Source organism: Balaenoptera ricei, chromosome 8 (genome assembly GCF_028023285.1).
Source record: "Balaenoptera ricei isolate mBalRic1 chromosome 8, mBalRic1.hap2, whole genome shotgun sequence".
Lineage (NCBI taxonomy): Eukaryota > Metazoa > Chordata > Mammalia > Artiodactyla > Balaenopteridae > Balaenoptera > Balaenoptera ricei.
The window spans coordinates 60166931-60187041 of record NC_082646.1 but is presented as its reverse complement, the minus strand read 5'-3'; the positions used below and the strand labels follow the sequence as shown (position 1 = coordinate 60187041).

At 53.6% G+C, this 20111-nt stretch overlaps 1 protein-coding gene across 4 annotated transcripts in view; it reads left to right on the top strand.

Annotated features, from left to right (window-relative positions):
- The first annotated feature begins 5835 nt into the window (after nt 1–5835).
- SLCO2B1 (solute carrier organic anion transporter family member 2B1) overlaps nt 5836–20111 on the top strand; it is a 59444-nt gene continuing 45168 nt past the window's right edge. For all 4 annotated transcript variants that reach the window (XM_059930798.1, XM_059930800.1, XM_059930799.1 and 1 more), the window contains exon 1: nt 5836–6245. In XM_059930798.1, the coding sequence (XP_059786781.1) occupies nt 6230–6245 (16 nt within the window). In that variant the 5' untranslated portion in view covers nt 5836–6229. The remainder of the gene's footprint in view (nt 6246–20111) is intronic.

Here is a 20111-nt window from a genome sequence, read left to right as displayed (position 1 = left end):
TTCAGACACCACCGTGAAACCCGCTTGCTGGAGAGTTCCACCCCTGCCCTTGCCAGAGCCCAGGCCTGCTCCACATGGGACACCTCAGGCCTGGTCTCTCCCCTCCCCGAGGAAGACACGTCTATGTTCCACTCAGAGAACAGAAAAAAAAAGGGGGCAGGCATTTTAATAAGGACGGCACCACTTCAATGGTGCGAGAATTTTACACATGAGTGCCAGGAACAGTTGGAGTGAGTGAATCTAGGAAACATGTGTGCAGAGTGGAGGGAGTGGGTGTGCTTGGGGTGGAACATGAGAAGGAGAGAACCAAGCAAAATGCAAACTGACAATGCTCCAAATAAATAGCACTGAGGAAAACAGCTTAGCCTGTTCCAGCCCCTCCTGAGAGACTTAGAACAGAGGCAAGTTGGGTGTCCCACCCTGGCCCAGACTGGGCCCTACCGGCAGTCAGAACCCTCCTTGCCTGTATAGTCGTCACTGGAGCATTTGTGGAGGACCAACCTGGTCAAGAAGCAGCTGCCCATGCTCAATCTGCTTCCTGCCTTCTGCATCTCCAGGCTCATAACCCCATCAGGTGAGGAAGTGACTCATCTTCCTAGGTGAAGCATGAAGCATGCTTCCCCAGCAGCTGTCATAAACTCTGCCCGAGTCGCAGAAATGAATCCCGGGCAGTGAAGGCCCTGGATGTCTATAGATAACCCCTGCAGTCCTGCCACACTTGCTTTCCCCCAGAGAACAAAATGGTAGTAATGTTTGTTGAGTACCTATTAACTACTTACCAGGCACTGTGCAAAGTACATCCACTCATTAGCCCCATCCTGCAGATGAGAAGACAGAGGCATGAGGAATTAAGTAACACATGGGTATGAAGTTTCGGTTTGGGAAGATGAAGAAGTTCTGGAGATGGATGGTGGTGATGGTTCCACAACACTGCGAATGTACTTAATGCCACTGAACCATATACTTAAAATGGTAAATTTCACGTTTTGGATATTTCACATACACATTTCACGTGTGTATTTCACATACACACCAAAACCCCCTACAAACAAGCGAAGAATTAACACAGCTACCAAGTGGAGAAGCCAGTAGTCCTGCCCCAAAGCCTTGTTCTTGTACCTTTTCCTCTCACTTGCAAGTGGAGATTCTGATCTGGCAGAAGACAGAGAAGTAGGGGGCACTCCATATCAGGCAGAGGGAGATGGGTTTATCCTGAGGGCGCTGGGGAGTGGGGTGGGAGCAGGGTTTAAAGAAGGGAGGGGCATGGTTAGATTTAAAGTCTGGAAAGTTCCCTCTGGCTCACAGGAAGATGGAGACCGGAGGTGGGGAGGAGGCTGGGACACTGCCCGGGCCAGAGCTGCTGGTGGCCAGGACCAGGGCAGTGAGAGCAGGATGGGAAGAAGTGGGCCGGTTTGAGAGACGGGTGTGGAGGAGAGGGAGAGAGGGGAGCAGGCGGTGACCGCTCTCACTGGGCTCCTTCTGGCCTGTCCATTTCAGCCTCCTCTGACAGTCATCCTTCCCGCCCCCTCCTCCTGGACTGGAGTCTTAAAGGAAGAGCCTGGGGCACCGACCTCCTCTCTGGCCCCCAGGGGGCAGTGTTACAAAGTCTGCAGGGCGTTGGGGCCCTTGCAGCCAGGGGCAGACGCTTGCTCCCCTTGGTCTCCACTCCCGATCTCCGCTGTACCCCCTCCCCCATGTCCCCTCTCCCAGGAGCCAAATCATTAATAACCGTAATCCCTCATGTCCCGCACTTGACACTTTACAAAAGCAGTGGTACATCCATTAGCTCATGTTCCTTCCCCAAAGACGGGGGGCAGAGCAGAACGAGACCTACCCCCACCACTTTATAATAAGGAAACTGGGGACCGGGCAGGACATAGGACCTGACCAACGCCAGTGTGTTGGTGGCAGAGGCAGGGTTGGGAGCCACGGGCCAGCCAGTGCCCAGTCTGGACCCTGTGAGAGGGGACAGCCTGCAGCACCCACAGAACAACAGCTGTTAACAACTTGAGTGCCCTCCCACCTCAGAGGGCCTTCCCAGTGATTGAGTCACATGGGGTTGTCAGTGAGGTCAGAATGACCCGGCCTCTGATTTACTTCTATCGCATCCTCTGCTTCTAGAATTACAAGTCATCGCCATTACCATCGCCACCATATTAATAATGGCTCACGTCTGCTTAGCTCTCAGACTTAGTGAGCACTAGTCCATCAACTCATCTGAGCCTTAGGACAGCCCTGGGAAGGTATTTCACAGACAAGGGTCCTGAGGATCAGAGACGGCAAGTGACCAGCCTCAGATCACCCAGCTAGGTCTCCAGGGAGTTTACAGTCTCCTGGGAGAGCTACGCACATACAGAGTGAGATGAGTGAGATAGAGTGAGATGATTGGGTTTAGTGCAGCCCTGCCAGGAGGTTTCCCATCATCTCTACGGATGAGGAGACTGAGCCTCAGAGATCTTCTTAGCGGGTCAGGATTGAACCATCTGATGCCCACGCCCATGCTCTGTCTGGGCACAGGGCTGCCACTTTCAGGGAGGAATGTAGAGTTTCCAGCAGAGTACGTGTTCTCTCCGGGCTGGAGGGAGAGGCTGGTGGGAGGTAGAGGCAGTTGGACCCACGGGAAGGCTGCTGTTAGGGCAAAAGGGCTTCTCTAGAAAGAAACTCCAGACCGGGTTTAAGCTGCAGAGAGCACAGCATGGGCTGTGTAAGGCTGGGTGGGCTGGAGGAGCCATCGGCTGTGCTGAGCCATGGTGGGTAGGGCTGAGCGGCCAAGCCAGACACCTACCTGCCTGCAGACCCATGATTCTCCTCACCTAGTTGGGAAATTTGCTGCGTTCTCATCCAGGAGCCATGCCAACAAAGATGGGAAAGTCCTGAGCCCTTGGCAGGAGGGTGTCTGTTTCTCATTCACCAGAGGGAGAAACTGAAGCCCACGGAGAGACTGGGACTTCCCTGTGGTCATGACCCAGCACAGCCTGCCTCTCTCCAGCCTCAGTCTCCCAATATGAAAAAGGGAGGGGATGAATTAAGTGAGCTCCAGGTTCCTTCCTGCTCTGACCTTCTGAGTACCACGGGTCCATCCTTGCTGTCCTTGGCTCAGACCCCAGCCCCGGCTGTATCCTCCACATGTAGCCCTGGGCAAATCACATGGCCTCTCTGAGTGTCAGAGTCCTCATGGGTGAAGTAAGTATGCACTGCCTTCCTTGGGCAGATCTAATGAGCCATGCATGAGAGCATGTCGGCACAGCTTGAGGTCTGACCCCCAGGCAGCACCTGGGGGTAGGGATGGCTGAGGCTCTGACCGAGGCCATTACTTGTCTGCCTGGCCAAGGGCCCATTTATAGATATCTGCTCTCTGGCTGCCAGGCCAGAGGGAAGTAGGAGCAATGGTGCTGATGTGGCAGTTTAGAGCCTTTTTCAGGAAGGAGCTTCCGGCCACCCTTCCCCTTCCCCCACTGCCCTGCCCCCCCTCATCTTCTGGGCACCCTCACAGTGATCCTCAGAACAGTCCTGAGGGTGGGCCATTTGATATCACCATGTCCATTTAACAGGTGAGAAGACTGAGGCCCAGAAAGGAGAAAGGACGTGCTCCAAGTCCCACAGCAAGGTAGTTACAGAGCTGGGACCAGAACTGAGGTCTCGAGGCTGGAGCCCAGGACTCTCCCCTTGTAACCAAATTCCTCTTTTGCCTGGCTTGCAAAAAGGCATTTCCCCACGTGGGATGACTTGAAGAGGTAAAGGCTTGGGTTCTGTGAACGGCTTGGGGTTTCCAAAGCAGCATCAGGCTCGATACAAGGCACAGGAGTGTGCAAACATCATGGGGCCCTGGAAGCTGCAGAGCTCTGTAAACTGTGCCAGGCTTTGCCAACGGTATGGGACTCTAAAAAGACATCAAGCTTTGCAAACTGTGGGAATCCACAGATGGTGTTGCGATCCACACACATCATGGGGCTCTGTAAAATGCACAGGGCTCAGCAAACCTCACGTTGGCAAGTGGCAAAGGTGGGGTGCAAACCAGGTTGGTTGAACCTCAAGTTGGGGCCACCCAGAGTGGAACCTCACTGCAGGATTAACCCAAGAGCTATCTGAAGGCCTGTTAGCTTAACTCCCAGAGGTCCCAGGGATTGGACTCGTGCTCTAATTCCACAGCTGGGTTCAGGAATATTCTTGGACCTGTGTCAGCCTGGGGAGGCTGAGGTGATATATGAAGGCTGCTCGTGCCTGAGGTTACTGTATGTTCTGTGCCCTATGGGGTGCTGTGCATGCTTTTACTCAAAGATTGGTGAAATGAACTTAGCCAGCCAAGCTGGTCCCAGCATCTTTCCATGTGCAGAACTTCTGCAGCCTCTGGGGCCAAGGAGGGGGCAAGTGAGCCTCCAGAAAGTCGAAAAGACCCTTCCCTCTCTCGACCATGCACCTGCAATTTGGAGTCTGGAAGGCTGCACCTCTGCCAATCTCTGTGAGGACTCACAGTGCCTGTCTGAAGGATTTAGAGAGAGAGAGAGCCAATTTGGTTTTCTCGAGCAGGATTGAGGTCTGGTTTTCCATCAACACAAGCCAGCTGTTGACCTTTCCCTGGGTGGTAGTCCTGCATTCCCATTTCTGGTCTCTCAGAGGCTCACTCACGTTACGAGTATCTATCAAGGGCCTACTGTGTGCCAGGCTGATCTGTGACTACTTCAGATACTCCCCCGCTTCCTTCTAGCATCCCATACAGCCACTGGGAGCCAAGTGGGGCTGACGTGTGTCTCTCTGTCGTTGCACCCCAAAAGCTGAACTCCAATCCCACATCCCTACATCATGCAAAAACTCTATTGGAACTGGGTCGGGTTCACTTCTGTATGTTGGATTTGGGGGAACCCAGAGGTTTTCCTCAGAAAATGCAGCCTGGGTAGAGGAAAAAGCCTGGTTCCTAGCATCAGAGGTTCAAGGCGTGATCCCACAACCTACTAGCTAGGTGACTTCTGGGCAGTTACTGAGACTCAGTGCCTCATCTGTAAAATGGGAGAATAAGTACCCGGCCCACAAGGTCATTAGGAGGGCCAAATGGAAAGCGAAAGTGTGGAGCAAGGAGGAAGACCAGGTTCCTTGCCCTCTCACTGCCCTGTTCTGAGACCCACCTCTGCCACTCCCTTCTCCGAGCTCCAGGCCTCAGCCTTGGATTCTTTTTCGCTCACTGAACTTGCACAGTAGCCCTGCGAGTGAGGACTATCGTCCCTTCTTTATAGATGAGGCAGCTGACTCTCAGAGAGGTGCAGGGACGTGCCTAAGGCCACTTGACTGGCGAATGACAAAGCTGAGATGGGACTCAGGTCTGTCTGGCTCCAAGGCCTCCGTCCTCAGTCTTCAGTGCAGAAAACTCTGGGAATCTCATATGTCCTCTTCTTCTCTCCACCCTCCCTCCGCTGAGACGGCCGTACTTTTTGGAGCTGCTACCATGGGCCCCTGCCCTCCCCCAGAGGCGCTGGCCACTGTGACTCCCAATGGATAGAGCCCCTCCTTGCTCTGGATCTGAGGAGCTCAGAGAGGAGATAGGGGATCAGTGAGAGGGGGTGCGAGCTTGAGGGGGACAGAGGTTCAGTGAAGGAGGACAGTGGGGGAAAGTGGCTCTGTCCGGGGCTCCTGGTGGGTGAAAAGAGTTCGGTGTGGGAGGAGGCTCAGAGCGAGAGTGGGAATGCAGAGAGAAGACTGGAAAATCAGGACTGAACGACCCCAGGGCTGGGAGGGGCCACCCATCCACAGTCCCTCCGCCCCTGACCTCTCCACTGCTGTAGGAGAAAATGTCCAAGCGCAATGCCAAGCCAGAGGCTGTGAAGGAGCGGGCTGAGGGGAAGCTAGCCAGCAGCCTCCTCCCATCAGCGGGGCTGGATCTAAACAAACCCATCCTCCTCCACAGCTCTGGCCCCGGGCTGCCCCAGCCAGAGATCAGAGGAATTCAGAGAAAGAGACAGAGAGAAGGAACTAGTGACCAAGGGAGACAGGCACTTGGAGAGTGGGGTCAAGTCTGAGCAGGACTTCCTAACCCACCTGGAAGAGGTGGCAGCTGTCCACTGTGGCCCCAAAAGCATCGATCGACCCAGTGCCTGGAGCCCCCACGTTGGCGCATCCCTGCTGTCGTTCCCTGGCTGCTGTCTACAGAAGCCCCAGATAAGTTCTCGCTCCCTCTCTCCCACTAAGCTCCAGTCCTGAGACTGAAATAGGGGCTGAAGCTCACCGCGCCCCAGAAATCATGGGACCCAGGATAGGTAAGTCTGGACAAAGTCAGAAAGGGGCATTGGGAGGGAGTCTGGGGCCCACGTTCCCAGGGCGAAGGGTGAGGCTGTAGAGGTAACTTGTGCGCTCTGGGGTGAGGCAGGGGTTCGCAGTTCCCTACACTGAGCCAGACACATGGCCAGACCTAGTGAGGGTGTGTTGAATGAATGAGTGAATGACCAGAGGGGCAGGAAGGGACACTGTTTACTTAGCTGGAGGCAGGGCACCCAGCCTAACCTCCCTGATGAGACAGAGAAACCGAAAGGGCAATGGGAAGGGAGGCCCCTGGATGCTCCCCAAGCCCTGTTCTCCCTTTGAAGTAGGGAAAGATAGAGACAGACAAAGCAGACAAAAACAGAGATAGAAGTATAGTCAGACACAGAGCAAGTCCAGAGATACTCAGTGTCAGACAAAATCTGAGACAGAAGGCCAGAGACAGCAGGAGAAGACAAAGATCAACAGGTGTCAGCTGGAGCAGTGCAGGGACAGGGGCGACCAGCTCAGAGAGAGGGCTGCGGAAGAGACCAGGAGAAATAGAGAGAAGCAGAGACAGTGAGAGAGAGAGAGAGAGAGAGAATCAGACAGAGACAGATCAGAAGAGAGACAGGCCTGCAGACAAAGAATCCGAAAGATCAGCACAGAAAAGAAACCGATTCAGAGAAAGACCTGAAGAGACCTACATGCGTTTGTTGGTGGTGGGGCGGGGAGGAAGCGGGAGGGGAGGTGTCCCGAAGCCTTGAGAAGCCAAGTCTGGAGCGTGCCCAAAGCACCACGTGGAGAGGGCGGCGGTTCTGGGAACAGAGCGTCCTGCTGAGCTTCTTGGGCAGGAGGAGGAAGGTGGAAGAAACAAAGGGTCTTCAGATAGGGTGGCCCTCGGGCTGGACGCCCTGCAGCGATCACCTCTGGCCTTCTCCCAGCTGTCTGTGTGCCTCACACCCACTCAGGCAAGGCCGGACTTGCATCGGGGAGTGAGGCCTGAGGGCTTCCTGGGCTGAGCAGGCAGACGCGCGGCTGTGTTGCGGCCATGGCTGTGTTGCAGTCACGGCTTGAGGACGTGGCGTGGAAGGAAGGGTGGGGGTGGATGCTTCCTCTGAAGCCCTCGCAGGAGAGATGACAATGAGGTCAGATGTGAGTGAGTTGGTTTGCAGATGGGCCACTGACAAACCAAATACCCAGTCAGCCTTGGCATGTTATGGGATCTGAGGGTTGGTGATCCTACGGGAAGAAACTAGTGACTTTGGCTGTACTGCACCTGTCCCCCAACTGTTATTCTGACCCCTGCAGGGCTCGGCTCTGGAATATTCTCTAGCTGGCCCTCCGCTTCCCACACACACAGCAGGAGGCTGACCCCAGCTTCTGCCCACTGAGGCACCCGAAGCCTCCTCTGACCTCTCTTCCTGAGCCCCAGTCTGAGCTATGGCCAGGCTTCCCCCATGCTCTCTTTCTGGTCTGAGGGATGTGGGGATGCAGCTGGGGCAGGACACAGAGCCTGGAGCCTGGTAAGAAACCCACACACAGCTGGCCTGAGGGAGAAGGGCCAGCAGTCCCAGCCAGGGGCAGACACCAGAGAGAAGAGTCAGGGTCAGACCTGGCCGTCAGCCAAGTCCCAGCACCAACTCGCCACGTGCTTTTAGGCAACAGGCAGAGCTTCCCTGTCTATGGGGGAGACGCTTAAGAAAATGATCTCCCCAGACCATGCCCATTTTGTGAGTTAGGGAAGCTGCTTTCCCACCTCTGCACCTTTGCTCAGCTTTACCTCCACCCGGAAGGCACCTGCCCACATCCCATTCTGGTGAAATTTGTCCTGTTTTCTAACTCCTCCAAACACCAACTCTTCCAGGAAGCCTTCCAGACTGATTCTCCCAGCTGGAAGTAACCTCTCTCCCATATGCTGTTTGACCCTCTCTTTGCAGTTCGTCCTTCCTTGTTCCTGGTACTGTTTCTGTTGTTCTCTCCAGTCCTAGGTTCAAATGTGGGCCAACCCAGGGCAGGGAGGTGGGGCAAGGGAAGGAACCAGGTTCAAATTGTAGCTCTGCCTCACTGGCTTTATGAGAATGCAGTGACATTCTCTCACCCTTTTTAATAAGTGAGGAAACACATGCTCAGAGAGGGCAAGTGACTCGTCCAAGGTCACCCAGCAAGCAAGCTGCAGAGTCGGGGCCAGAACCAGGCCTGTCCCATGCCAAAGCCCTTTCCGTTCTGTGCCATTGCCCTCGGGGCTTCCTCTTCCCTTCACACACCCCACGCTGGTGAGTCACCACCCACCTTGGGCACTTCTCCACTGGTTCCAGACAAAGCAAGCTGTTCTCTGGGAGCTACTGACTGGGGAGTGGGCAGGGGATTTATTCCCCTAGGCCGGGCCTGGTCCGATGTGCCAGATCTCAGGCAGCTGGGAACCACATGGCGAGCTTGCCTAGACCCCACGATCGGATGCCAGGTATCCACTGCCCAGTCCGCTTCTGTCCCTCTCTGGGACTCACTTTCTCCATCTGTGCAGTAGATGGTAGGGGTCGGCTGAGGTGGTCCCTTGGTCCCTTCCAGTGCTGAGAAGCTCAGTTTTCTGTCTCTGGAGAGAGCAATGGAGCAGAGGCCTCTTGTATGGGGCAGGCTTGGCTATCTCCAGGATGCAAGTCTGGGCCTAGCCACACCCTGGGGGTGGAGAGGAGGTAAACTTGGTTCCTGCTACCCCTCACAGGCTGCAGCCCAGAGCCCTAAGCACTGATGCTTGGAGTGATGGAGAACAATGCCCGCCTCCCCAGACTGGGAGCTCCCTGGGAATGGGGTCTGATCTGATCCATTCCTGAGGGCCCAGAACCTGGCCCAGGTGGGGCAGAGGTGGGGTATTGGGGAAGGCTCAGCGCAGAAGCTCTCCTCCGTCCTCCTCATGCCCCCAGCAACCCCTGCCCCATGACGTTCCTTCCCTCCCTCCAACCTGCTATGAAAGCCTACTCTTATTGAGGACTGGAGACTCGTGATAAGGAGTGAGGTGGGGTACAATGGGGCCCTTGGGGAGTAAACAGTAAAGCACAGAGAGTGACAAGCTGGGACTCTTGGCTGGGGGAAGCAGTGTGGCCTGGGCCAATGGCCACGTGTCTCTGGGGCTCAGGCTCTGTGTTTTAGGCCTAAGGAGGCCGGCCTGGATTCCCTGTGGGCTCAGGGCTCAGGGCCCACCCTCCATCCCCCAGCCCTCATCACTATTTTTAGGGTCATCTCGGGTCTAGATGGGGTAGTCAGGGCTGGACTTGGGAATAGAAATTCCCAGCACAGTGTCTCTGACCCAGCTTGGAAAACACCAGAAAGCAACAGCTGGAGGCCAGCAACATGCTATTGTCCTCCCAACAGACCACCCAAGGGTCCTGCTAGGAGGAATTTCCCAAAAATGACAGCCAAGCCCAAGGCCCAAGACTGCCCCCCCCCCCAATTCCTGTCTGTGATTCTTCCCCTGCGGAAGCCTTGTGGGACCACACGGGGAACTGAAGCCCTCAGGGGTCCCACACTGCCTCCACCCCACCCCAGGCTCATGCTGCAGCCCCCCCGCTTCCCCAGACTCCCACACTCCACCCTTCTCTCCTCCCTCACTCAGTTTAACTCAATTCAAGAATCATGTTTTTAAGCCTGGCCTGGCCTTGAAAGATGAGAAGTGGTTTGCTGGGAAGGCAGGACACTCCAGGCTGAGGGTACAGCATGTACAAAGGCTGAGAGGTAGAAAAGAACAGGATGAGTTTGGGGAATAGCAAGCATCTACTGGGGCGAGAGAAGAGTGTTCACTAGGGGTGGCCTTGACCTCCTGGAGGTTGTGGCGTCCGTACTCACGTGCTGCAGATGGGGTCCTCAACTCACCATTGTTGAGGGCCACAGTGTACCAGGCAGGGCATTTTCCTTTAACCCTACCAAAAATGCTGTGTGCCCAGAGAAGGCGGCTGAGGCTTAGAGAGGCTAAATAAACTGCCTAAGATCACAGCCACAATGTGGCAAAACAAATATTTGAATTCAAAGTCTTCTGTCCCAGAGGGTTTCAACAGGGACCAGATATGGTCCATCAGGACCCAGCAGAGGACAGCCTCTGCCCGGGGGAGCCCACTGGCTAATCGGGCAGATAAGAGGGGGTCATAAGTGATGCAGGAGGGCGACCAGCCTGGCATCCTAGAGAAAGGGCTGAGGGAACTGGACCAGGAGGGGCAGGGGAGGCTTATGGAGGGAGAGAGAGCTGGCGTGGGCTGCAGGAGCTAGGCCGGGGAGCCAGCAGGCTGAGGGAGCCCAGGGCAATCTAGGAGGTAGGAAGGGCTGGAGGCGAGGGTTAGCCATGAGGCTGGCCTCCTCCTACCCACACACCTCCAGAGAGAGGTATCTGGACAAATGGATTGCCCAGTGTCTGCGGCTGGGAAATCATCACAGCTCAGGCTGTGGCTGTGTGAGTGCTGGAGGTTGGTAGGTTTTCCGGAAACCTCCGGGCTCCTTTGTGACACTGCACCATTCCCTCAACCTTGGCACCTGAACATGGTTCCAGGATGGATTCCTCCTTTTGCTCTGTTCTCCTCAGTCAGGGCATATGGCGGAGGCTTCTCACTCTCAAAGGCAAGTTTGCCCTCGTGTGGCTTCTGCTCCCTTCTCTCCACACATGCCTTCCAGACTGAGAACCAGACTGGCTCTGGCCCGTGTCCTCTCATGGGCTGTCCTGGAGCCCACGATCTCCTAGGCGTCTTCCCCTGGGAGCCCCCCTGCCAGCCCAAACTCACATGTCCAAGGCTGAGCTTACTATCACCCTACAATCCTGCCTTAAATGGTGGTACACCCAGACCCAAAGCCTCACCTCTCCCCACTCCCCTGCCCCCAGGGCTCCTCGGCCTCCTGCACTCCCCATCCACCCACTTTTCCACCCAGTACTGTCCTTTCCATCCCATCTCCCCACTGTGGTCCATCAGCTCATTACTCTATATCCCCGCTGCCACCACCCGGCCCAGACCCCATCATCGCTCGCTCCCCTGGACCCCACTCCTGCACTCTCCCGGGTCCCGGCCCACAGCCTGACTTCTCCACTCTCTCCCAAGAGGCACGGAGGTCTTCATAGGAGGCCAAATGAGACCTCATCACTGGGCTCAGGACGAAGCCCAGCCCTCCAGCCTGGCGTTCAAGGGTGGTCATAGCCTGGCCCCTCCAACCACTCCAGCCTCACCTCCCCACCTTGACCCCAGTGCTCCAGTCTTGCTGGACTATTTGTTCCCTGAGTGGTCTTTGCACTTTCATACTTCTGCCCTTTACTCTGATGTTTCCTCCCCTGGGAAGCCTCCCAGAACCTTTAAATGTGGTCTAGGACCTCTTCACTATGTTTCTATAGTCTTGGAACTTCTTGTGTCACACAGTGAACACATGTTGTGATTCTGTATTAGATGTTTGCCCCGCCATCACACACACACACACCCACACACACACCCTGGTAGCTCCCTGAGAGCGGGCACCTGGGCTGCTTGCTTCCAAGACCCCGGCCACCTGCCTTGTGGAGCTGTCAGTATGTGTGGAAACAGTCTTCATTCTTACTCCTAGAACAAGCAGAGACAAACTCCATCCCCACCGTGGTGACCCTGGGCAAGTCATGGCCTTTTCTGGCCTTGCTGCCTCACCCTTCAAAGGGTTAACCCAGCCTTGGCTTCCTGTCCAGCAGACTCCTCAGGCCCAGGGTTGCTGTGGGTCACAGATGGGGAAGCCCACAGGCAGGTGAAAAGGGTCCTGAAGCGGGCCAGGTGGGCCCAAAGAGGCTCTAACAGGGCAAATTGCCACATGAAAGGCAAGCATCTTAGACCAGCCGAGTGTTTCCATATGGGAATGTGGGCCCAGTGTTGCCAGATCTGCTAATCTTTCAAGAAAAAACAAAAATCGGGAGTTTTGTGTGAAATTTCCTGATTTTTTAAATGCTGCCAACTAACTTAAAAACACTCAGTGAGCCAACATTGTACAAGCCAAATAAAAATGTCTAGGAGTCAGATGTGCCCCCAGGCAGGACTGCCATCCGCCCCGCACAACTCCAGAGGGTGCCGTTCACTTCACGGCGCACAGCTTATGCAGCTACACATGGGGCCTTTGGCCAGGGCCCTCCCGTTGTAACCTCTGCCCCGTATTATCTCTCTGCCAGTTCCTCTGACCAGCCTGGCAAAGCGTGTATGGTGGCAGGGGTAGGGGAGAGTTCTTTCCTTCTCTCTCTTTTTTTTTAAAATTAATTAATTTATTTATTTTTGGCTGTGTTGGGTCTTCGTTTCTGTGTGAGGGCTTTCTCTAGTTGCGGCAAGTGGGGGCCACTCTTCATCGCGGTGCGCGTGCCTCTCACTATCGCGGGCCTCTCACTATCGCGGCCTCTCTTGTTGCGGAGCACAGGCTCCAGACGTGCAGGCTCAGTAGTTGCGGCTCACGGGCCCAGTTGCTCCGCGGCATGTGGGATCTTCCCAGACCAGGGCTCGAACCCGTGTCCCCTGCATTGGCAGGCAGATTCTCAACCACTGCGCCACCAGGGAAGCCCCTCCTTTCCTTCTCTTGCACAGGGAAATTATCAGGAAAAAAAAAAAAAAAAGTCTTGGAATGCAGCAGGTGAGGATGGAGAGGGGAGGGAAGACAAGGAGACAGCAGCGGGAGGTTTCCAGAGGGTTCTGTGCCTCTTCAGGGATCAGGAGGAGGTGAGAGAGTAATGCTGGGGCTGAGTGTCCCACCGGAGGACAATAAGTTCTGAGGCCTGGAGATAGCTCCACCGGAGGACAATAAGTTCTGAGGCCTGGAGATAGCTCCCTGGAGAGTTTGGAGCAAACACTGACAAAACTGACACTGTGCAGCATCTTGGAGTTAAAGGATGTTATCTGTGTGACCCTCATGCAGGCTTGAGAGGCAAGGCTTATTATTCCTATTTTGCAGAGGCTCAGAGAGGTCTAATTGCTGGCCCGAGGCCACACTGGGTCTGAGTGACCCTAGATCGTGCTCTCTCTGCTGAGGGACAGGCTGGAATGTTCTGGAGAAAAAGTGCCCTTTCCTTGTCCCTCCTTGGTCCAAGCCCTCTTCCTCCATCCTCAGGATATGAGAACTCTCCCAGGCTCTCTCGGCATTTCTCAGCCCGCCCCTCCTCAAAGTTCAAATCTGGGCCTTGGTTATGAGTCCTGAACTTTCACCATACTCAGGTCCCCTGGACTGAGGGCCACATGTCCTTCTCACCATATTTCTCTGTCCAGCCTTGCCCTGACAGCACTCTCTGAGACCCACAGAAGAGGGTGTTGACTGACCAATGAACTGACTGACTGACTGACCAGCTAAAGAACCAGCTGGTAGAACGGCCAACTGTCCCCATACAACCACCTTTGACAATTAGCTGGAGGGAAGCCAGGCCGGAATAAGAAATGGCTACATGGCGATTATTTTTCATAGGTTCGAAGGCCATCGTTGGCAGCCACCATCTCATGGTTGCTGTTAGGGGCCCAGGTGTCAGACAGACCTGAATTCCAGTCCAGGCTTTGCCATTTACCAGCCCCAGGACCTGGATAAGTCCCTTCCCCTCTCTGTGCTTCAGTTTCCTCATCCACGTCATGGAGTCACAGCAGCTACGTCAACGGTTTGCTAGGAGGCTGGGTGAGTGTGCCCAGGCCAGCACATAGGGTAGCCCCAGGGCAAACTCCTCCATCAGGCCACTTCCTGCAGGGGGAGAAGTTGAGCCAGAGAGCTGGGTCTCCCAGCCCCCTGCCTGCCTGGCCCTTCAGGGCTGAACTTTCTCCTGGTTCCCAAGTTCTAGATGTGGCAATGCTCCTTGCTGTCCCAAAGCAAGTATGAAGGCGGGCGGGGTGTTTGTACCTGACAGGGAAGAAAACAATGTTCACTGAGCACCTGCTATGCACCGTGTCTGTGCTGGTTCCCCACATGTTGGTGACACAACCTGTCAATAAGACAAAGTCTATTATTTACCGACATAAGGGACAACACCACTTCTCAAAGCTTTGGCAGTATCTCGGAGTGGGGAGGAAAGGTCAATATTTGTTGAGAATTTGGAAGTTTGTTTTACAGCCAGTTCTTCAGGACGGGGAGAGAGGTGGGTGAGGGAGGGTTGACCAGGACTGGGTAAGAATAGTGATACCACAGTCCAGGGTTTGCTGGTAGAAACAGCAAGGTGAGGATCTGGGGGGCAGAGATTCGAAGAATCTGAGGTGCACATCCTGTTGATGGTTTCCCTTGAAGAGTCGCTCCATCTTTTCGGAAGTTCCTGTCATAAAAAATCAAGCCATTTGCTGGGGCTGCTCAGTCGAAGACGAGTAACAACTAAAAATGCTAATGAAGACAGTGGAATAGCAAAGTCAAGTTAATGTCATCGGTAAGGTGTGGTTTGGGGCTTCTAGTGTCCAGGCTGAATGTGGCGGGAGGGTCTTGTTCTCGGGGGGCGCTCTCGGCAGTGGGAAGTAGGGATTGCTGGCCCTGCGTTGAGGATGAGGAAGCAAAGGGGCCACTGGTCTAAGGGATTAAAACCTGGGCGATTGCCTCCACAGCTAGTGAGTGTGCACGGCGGGAGGGGGTCCAGCTCCTCAGGTCTTGCGGTTGACTGGGGCTTGGATGGGAAAGAGAGAGTTGATCCACAGACGGAATAACTGGAGCTGTCAGAGGGAGGCGTTAACGTGGAGAAACCAGGGGTGCGTGGAAGGGAATGGGTTCAGGTGGGCCTGTGGCCTCAGAGGTACTTGAAAATTATCAGGAGAGGGGAGAGCATTGGCCCTCAGGAGGCCTACTGTGTGCCAAGCCTGAGCCAGGCACCCGAGATGCCTTACCTCCTTGAGTAGACGCTATATCCTCGCCTTACAGAGGAAACAGGCTGAGAAAGATAAAGGGGCACGTCCAGGCTCGCAGCCCCATATCTGCCTGAGATGTGCTGTTTATAGCTGGGAGATGGCTGGAGTAGGCAGACCCCTGAGCCTTTCCAGGAAAGAACAGGCAGGGAAAATCAACCCTTCCTGTCGGGCTGCTATCTGAACCTTGCCCCTCATCCCCCAGACTCAGATTCCTGGCCGTGGAGGGGGTATGGCCACAGCCAGGACCCCGTGCCTTGCAGACATCTGGAGTCTCTGACTGAACTGAAGGTGTCTGGCTGACAGACTTTTGGGGCAACTTTCTGACTGGCTTTCTGAGCAGCTGCTCTACAGTGAGTGGGCAATTGACAGCCCGAACAGACAAGTCTCCTGAAGGACAGTGGACTAGTGGACCAGTGACTTACCAGCTGATGGACATGAGTGCACGAGCAGCCGCGTGACCCACCGACAGGCACACAGACCCCTTGCCTGCCAGCCCTTGGAACCACCTGGCATACCTGGGGCCCCCAAATCTGGCTACCCACCTAGGAGAGGAAGAGGCTGGAATTTTTTCCTCGGACCTGGTTCCCTGTCTCTCTCCTTATTCCTACAGGCCACCCCAGCCCAGCCCAGGGTCACTCCCTCAGCTGCCCTCTCTCCTGTCAGGGCTGGCCCTTGAAAAAGCCTTCACAGGACGGGAAGGGCCTCAGAGGCAGCAGGTGAGGTGAGGTGGACACACAGCCCCGGATTCGGGACCCTCCTTCCAGGGGGAGTTCTATCCCTTATCAGGGAGTCAGACTGTCTGCCGCCAGCCCCCCTATAGAGGCCTCCAGCCCACAGGAAGGGGTCAAAGGGGACTGACAACCAATCTGACCAGCCCTGTTCAGGGACCGACTGGCCACCCAACACACTGACTGGTGGTGGCTCTCAGGGGGGACCCGGGGGGACAGGGCCAGGGCTTCCCTCCTCCACCCAGAGGCTCACACTATACACCGGGCCACAGGAGGGTGGAAGGTTCTGAGCCAGTCCATTGACCTTTTGCCCCCTCCCTCATCCATCCCCTGGGTTTCTTTCAGAGCTGGGGATACAGGTCAGTGACTTCTGCCCTTCCAGCCTCAGCTCCAGCCTCATCATCTGGTTGGCCTGGCTCCTTGGGGGCGGACACTGCTGCCTTCCAGGCGGCCTGGCTAGGTTTGGTTGGGCCGAGACAGAGAAGAACGTGTGCTTCTTCCCCTCATCAAATCTGTGCAAGGAGCACAGGGTGACACTGAGATGAACACCTCGGCTCGTGTTCCTGCACCAACGTGAGCCAGCAGAGCTAGTTACCTGTGAGCCTTGGTGTCCTCATCAGCAGCATAGAGATCAAGAAAGCACCAAAGGCGTGGAGTTGTTGAGATGCTCCACGAGCATGCAGAATGCGCATGCAAGCCTTTACATAGAGGGACAGCATGTAGCACAGCCTCTGTGCTATAGTAGGTGACTGGTCTCTACTGGTGAGAGGAACTGGGGTTCAGAAATCATCCTGTCAATCTCCTCTGGCTGAGTTTGCTTGGAACCCCCTCACCTTCTCTTCTCCTTCAAAGTGACCTCCACAGAGCCTCGCCCCAACTTCCCTTATCTAGGCCAACCCCTTATCTCCTCCCTGTCAGGTGCCACTTTTGTTTCAGCATCTCCTTGTTTCCTCTGAGTGTTCATACCCCGCAAAAGGGACTCCCTCCCAGCCACACACACTTGCATTTCCTCAGCCAAATTCCTCAAGCTATTTGTTTTTTTGTTTTTGTTTTTAATGAATTTATTTTTCAAAATTTATTTATTTTTGGCTGTGTTGGTCTTTCATTGCTGTGCGCAGGCTTTCTCTAGTTGCGGCGAGCAGGGGCTATTCTTTGCTGCGGTGCGCGGGCTTCTCATTGCAGTGGCTTCTCTAGTTGCAGAGCACGGGCTCTAGGTGCATGGGTTTCAGTAGTTGTGGCACATGGGCTCAGTAGTTGTGGCTCACGGGCTCTAGAGTGCAGGTTCAGCAGTTGTGGCGCACGGGCTTAGTTACTCCGTGGCATATGGGATCTTCCTGGACCAGGGCTCAAACCCGTGTCCCCTGCATTAGCAGGCAGATTCTTAACCACTGTGCCACCAAGGAAGTCCCTCCTCAAGCTATTTAAATAGACATTTTTCCAAAGATATGGCCAATAAGCAATGAGAAGATGCTCAACATCATTAGTCATTAGGGAAAATCAAATCAAAACCACATGAGGGTTATTTGTAGTGAGGTGGATGGACCTAGAGTCTGTCATACAGAGTGAAGTTAAGTCAGAAAGAGAAAAACAAGTACCGTATGCTAAAGCATATATATGGAATCTAAAAAAATGGTACTGATGAACCTAGTTGCAGGGCAGGAATAAAGAGGCAGACATAGAGAATGGACTTGATGATCCAGGGGTGGGGTGGGAGGGCAAAGCTGGGGCAATGTGAGAGTAGCATGGACATATATACACTACCAAATGTAAAATAGTTGGCTGGTGGGAAGCAGCAGCGTAGCACAGGGAGATCAGCTCGGTGCTTTGTGATGACCTAGAGGAGTGGGATAGGGAGGATGGGAGGGAGGCTCAAGAGGGAGGGGATATGGGGACATGTGTATGCATATGGCTGATTCGCTTTGTTGTGCAAAAGAAACTAACACAGTATTGTGAAGCAGTAATACTCCAATAAAAGTCTATTAAAAAAAACCACATGAGATATCATTTCACACCCATGAGGATGGCTATAATCAAAGAGACAGACAATAATAAGTATTAGCAAGAATGTGGAGAAGTTAGAACCATCATCCATTGCTAGCAGGAATGTAAAATGGTTTTAGAAAACAGTTTGGCAGTTCCTCAAAAAGTTAAACATAGAGTTACCATATGACCCAGGAATTCAACTCCTGGCTATATACCCAAGAGAACTGAGGAAAAAAAGAAAAATAAAAAATATATATATAGAGAGGATTAACCAAGATGGCGGAGTAGAAGGACGTGCTGTCACTCCCTCTTGCGAGAGCACCAGAATCACAACTGACTGCTGGACCATCATTGACAGGAAGACCCTGGACTTCACCAAGGAGGATACCCCACGTCCAAGGACAGAGGAGAAGCCACAGTGAGACGGTAGGAGGGGCGCAAGCAGAGTAAAATCAAACCCCGTAACTGCTGGGTGGGTGACTCACAGACTGGCGAACACTTATACCACAGAAGTCCACCCACTGGAGTAAAGGTTCTGAGCCCCACGTCAGGCTTCCCAACCTGGGGGTCAGGCAACGGGAGGAGGAATTCCTAGAGAATCAGACTTTGAAGCCTAGTGGGAATTGGATTGCAGGACTTTGACGGGACTGGGGGAAACAGAGACCCCACTCTTGGAGGGCACACACAAAGTAATGTGTGCATCAGGACCCAGGGGAAGGAGCAGTGAGCCTGGGGGAGACTGAACCAGACCTACCTGCTGGTGTTGGGGGGTCTCCTGCAGAGGCGAGTGGTGGCTCTGTTTCACCGTGGGGATAAGGACACTGGCAGCAGAGGTTCTGGGAAGTTCTCCTTGGCGTGAGCCCTCCCAGAGTCTGCCATTAACCCCACCAAAGAGCACGGGTAGGCTCCAGTGTTGGGTTGCCTCAGGCAAAACAGCCAACAGGGAGGGAACCCAGCCCCACCCATCAACAGTCAAGTGGATTAAGGTTTTACTGAGCTCTGACCGCCACAGCAACAGGGAGGGAACCCAGCCCCACCCATCAATAGTCAAGTGGATTAAGGTTTTACTGAGCTCTGACCGCCACAGCAACAGTCAGCTCTACCCACCACCAGAGCCTCCCATCAAGCCTCTTAGATAGCCTCAACCACCAGAGGGCAGACAACAGAAGCAAGAAAAACTATAATCCTGCAGCCTGTGGACCAAAAACCACAGTTACAGAAAGATAGAGAAGATGAAAAGGCAGAGGGCTATGTACCAGATGAAGGAACAAGAAAAAACCCCAGAAAAACAACTAAATGAAGTGGAGATAGGCAACCTTCCAGAAAAAGAATTCAGAATAATGATAGTGAAGATGATCCAGGACCTTGGAATAAGAATGGAGGCAAAGATTGAGAAGATGCAAGAAATGATTAACAAAGACCTAGAAGAATTAAAGAACAAACAAACAGAGATGACCAATACAATAACTGAAATGAAAACTACACTAGAAGGAATCAATAGCAGAATAACTGAGGCAGAAGAACGGATAAGTGACCTGGAAGACAGAATGATGGAATTCACTGCTGCGGAACAGACTAAAGAAAAAAGAATGAAAAGAAATGAAGACAGCCTAAGAGACCTCTGGGATAACATTAAACGCAACAACATTCGCATTATAGGGGTCCCAGAAGGAGAAGAGAGAGAGAAAGGACCAGAGAAAATATTTGAAGAGATTATAGTCGAAAACTTCCCTAACATGGGAAAGGAAATAGCCACCCAAGTCCAGGAAGCGCAGAGAGTCCCATACAGGATAAACCCAAGGAGAAACACGCCGAGACACATAGTAATCAAAGTGGCAAAAATTAAAGACAAAGAAAAATTATTGAAAGCAGCAAGGGAAAAACGACAAATAACATACAAGGGAACTCCCATAAGGTTAACAGCTGATTTCTCAGCAGAAACTCTGCAAGCCAGAAGGGAGTGGCATGATATACTTAAAGTGATGAAAGGGAAGAACCTACAACCAAGATTACTCTACCCGGCAAGGATCTCATTTAGATTTGATGGAGAAATCAAAAGCTTTACAGACAAGCAAAAGCTAAGAGAATTCAGCACCACCAAACCAGCTCTACAACAAATGCTAAAGGAACTTCTCTAAGTGGGAAACACAAGAGAAGAAAAGGACCTACAAAAACAAACACAAAACAATTAAGAAAATGGTCATAGGAACATACATATCGATAATTACCTTAAACGTGAATGGATTAAATGCCCCAACCAAAAGACATAGACTGGCTGAATGGATACAAAAACAAGACCCATATATATGCTGTCTACAAGAGACCCACTTTAGACCTAGGGACACAT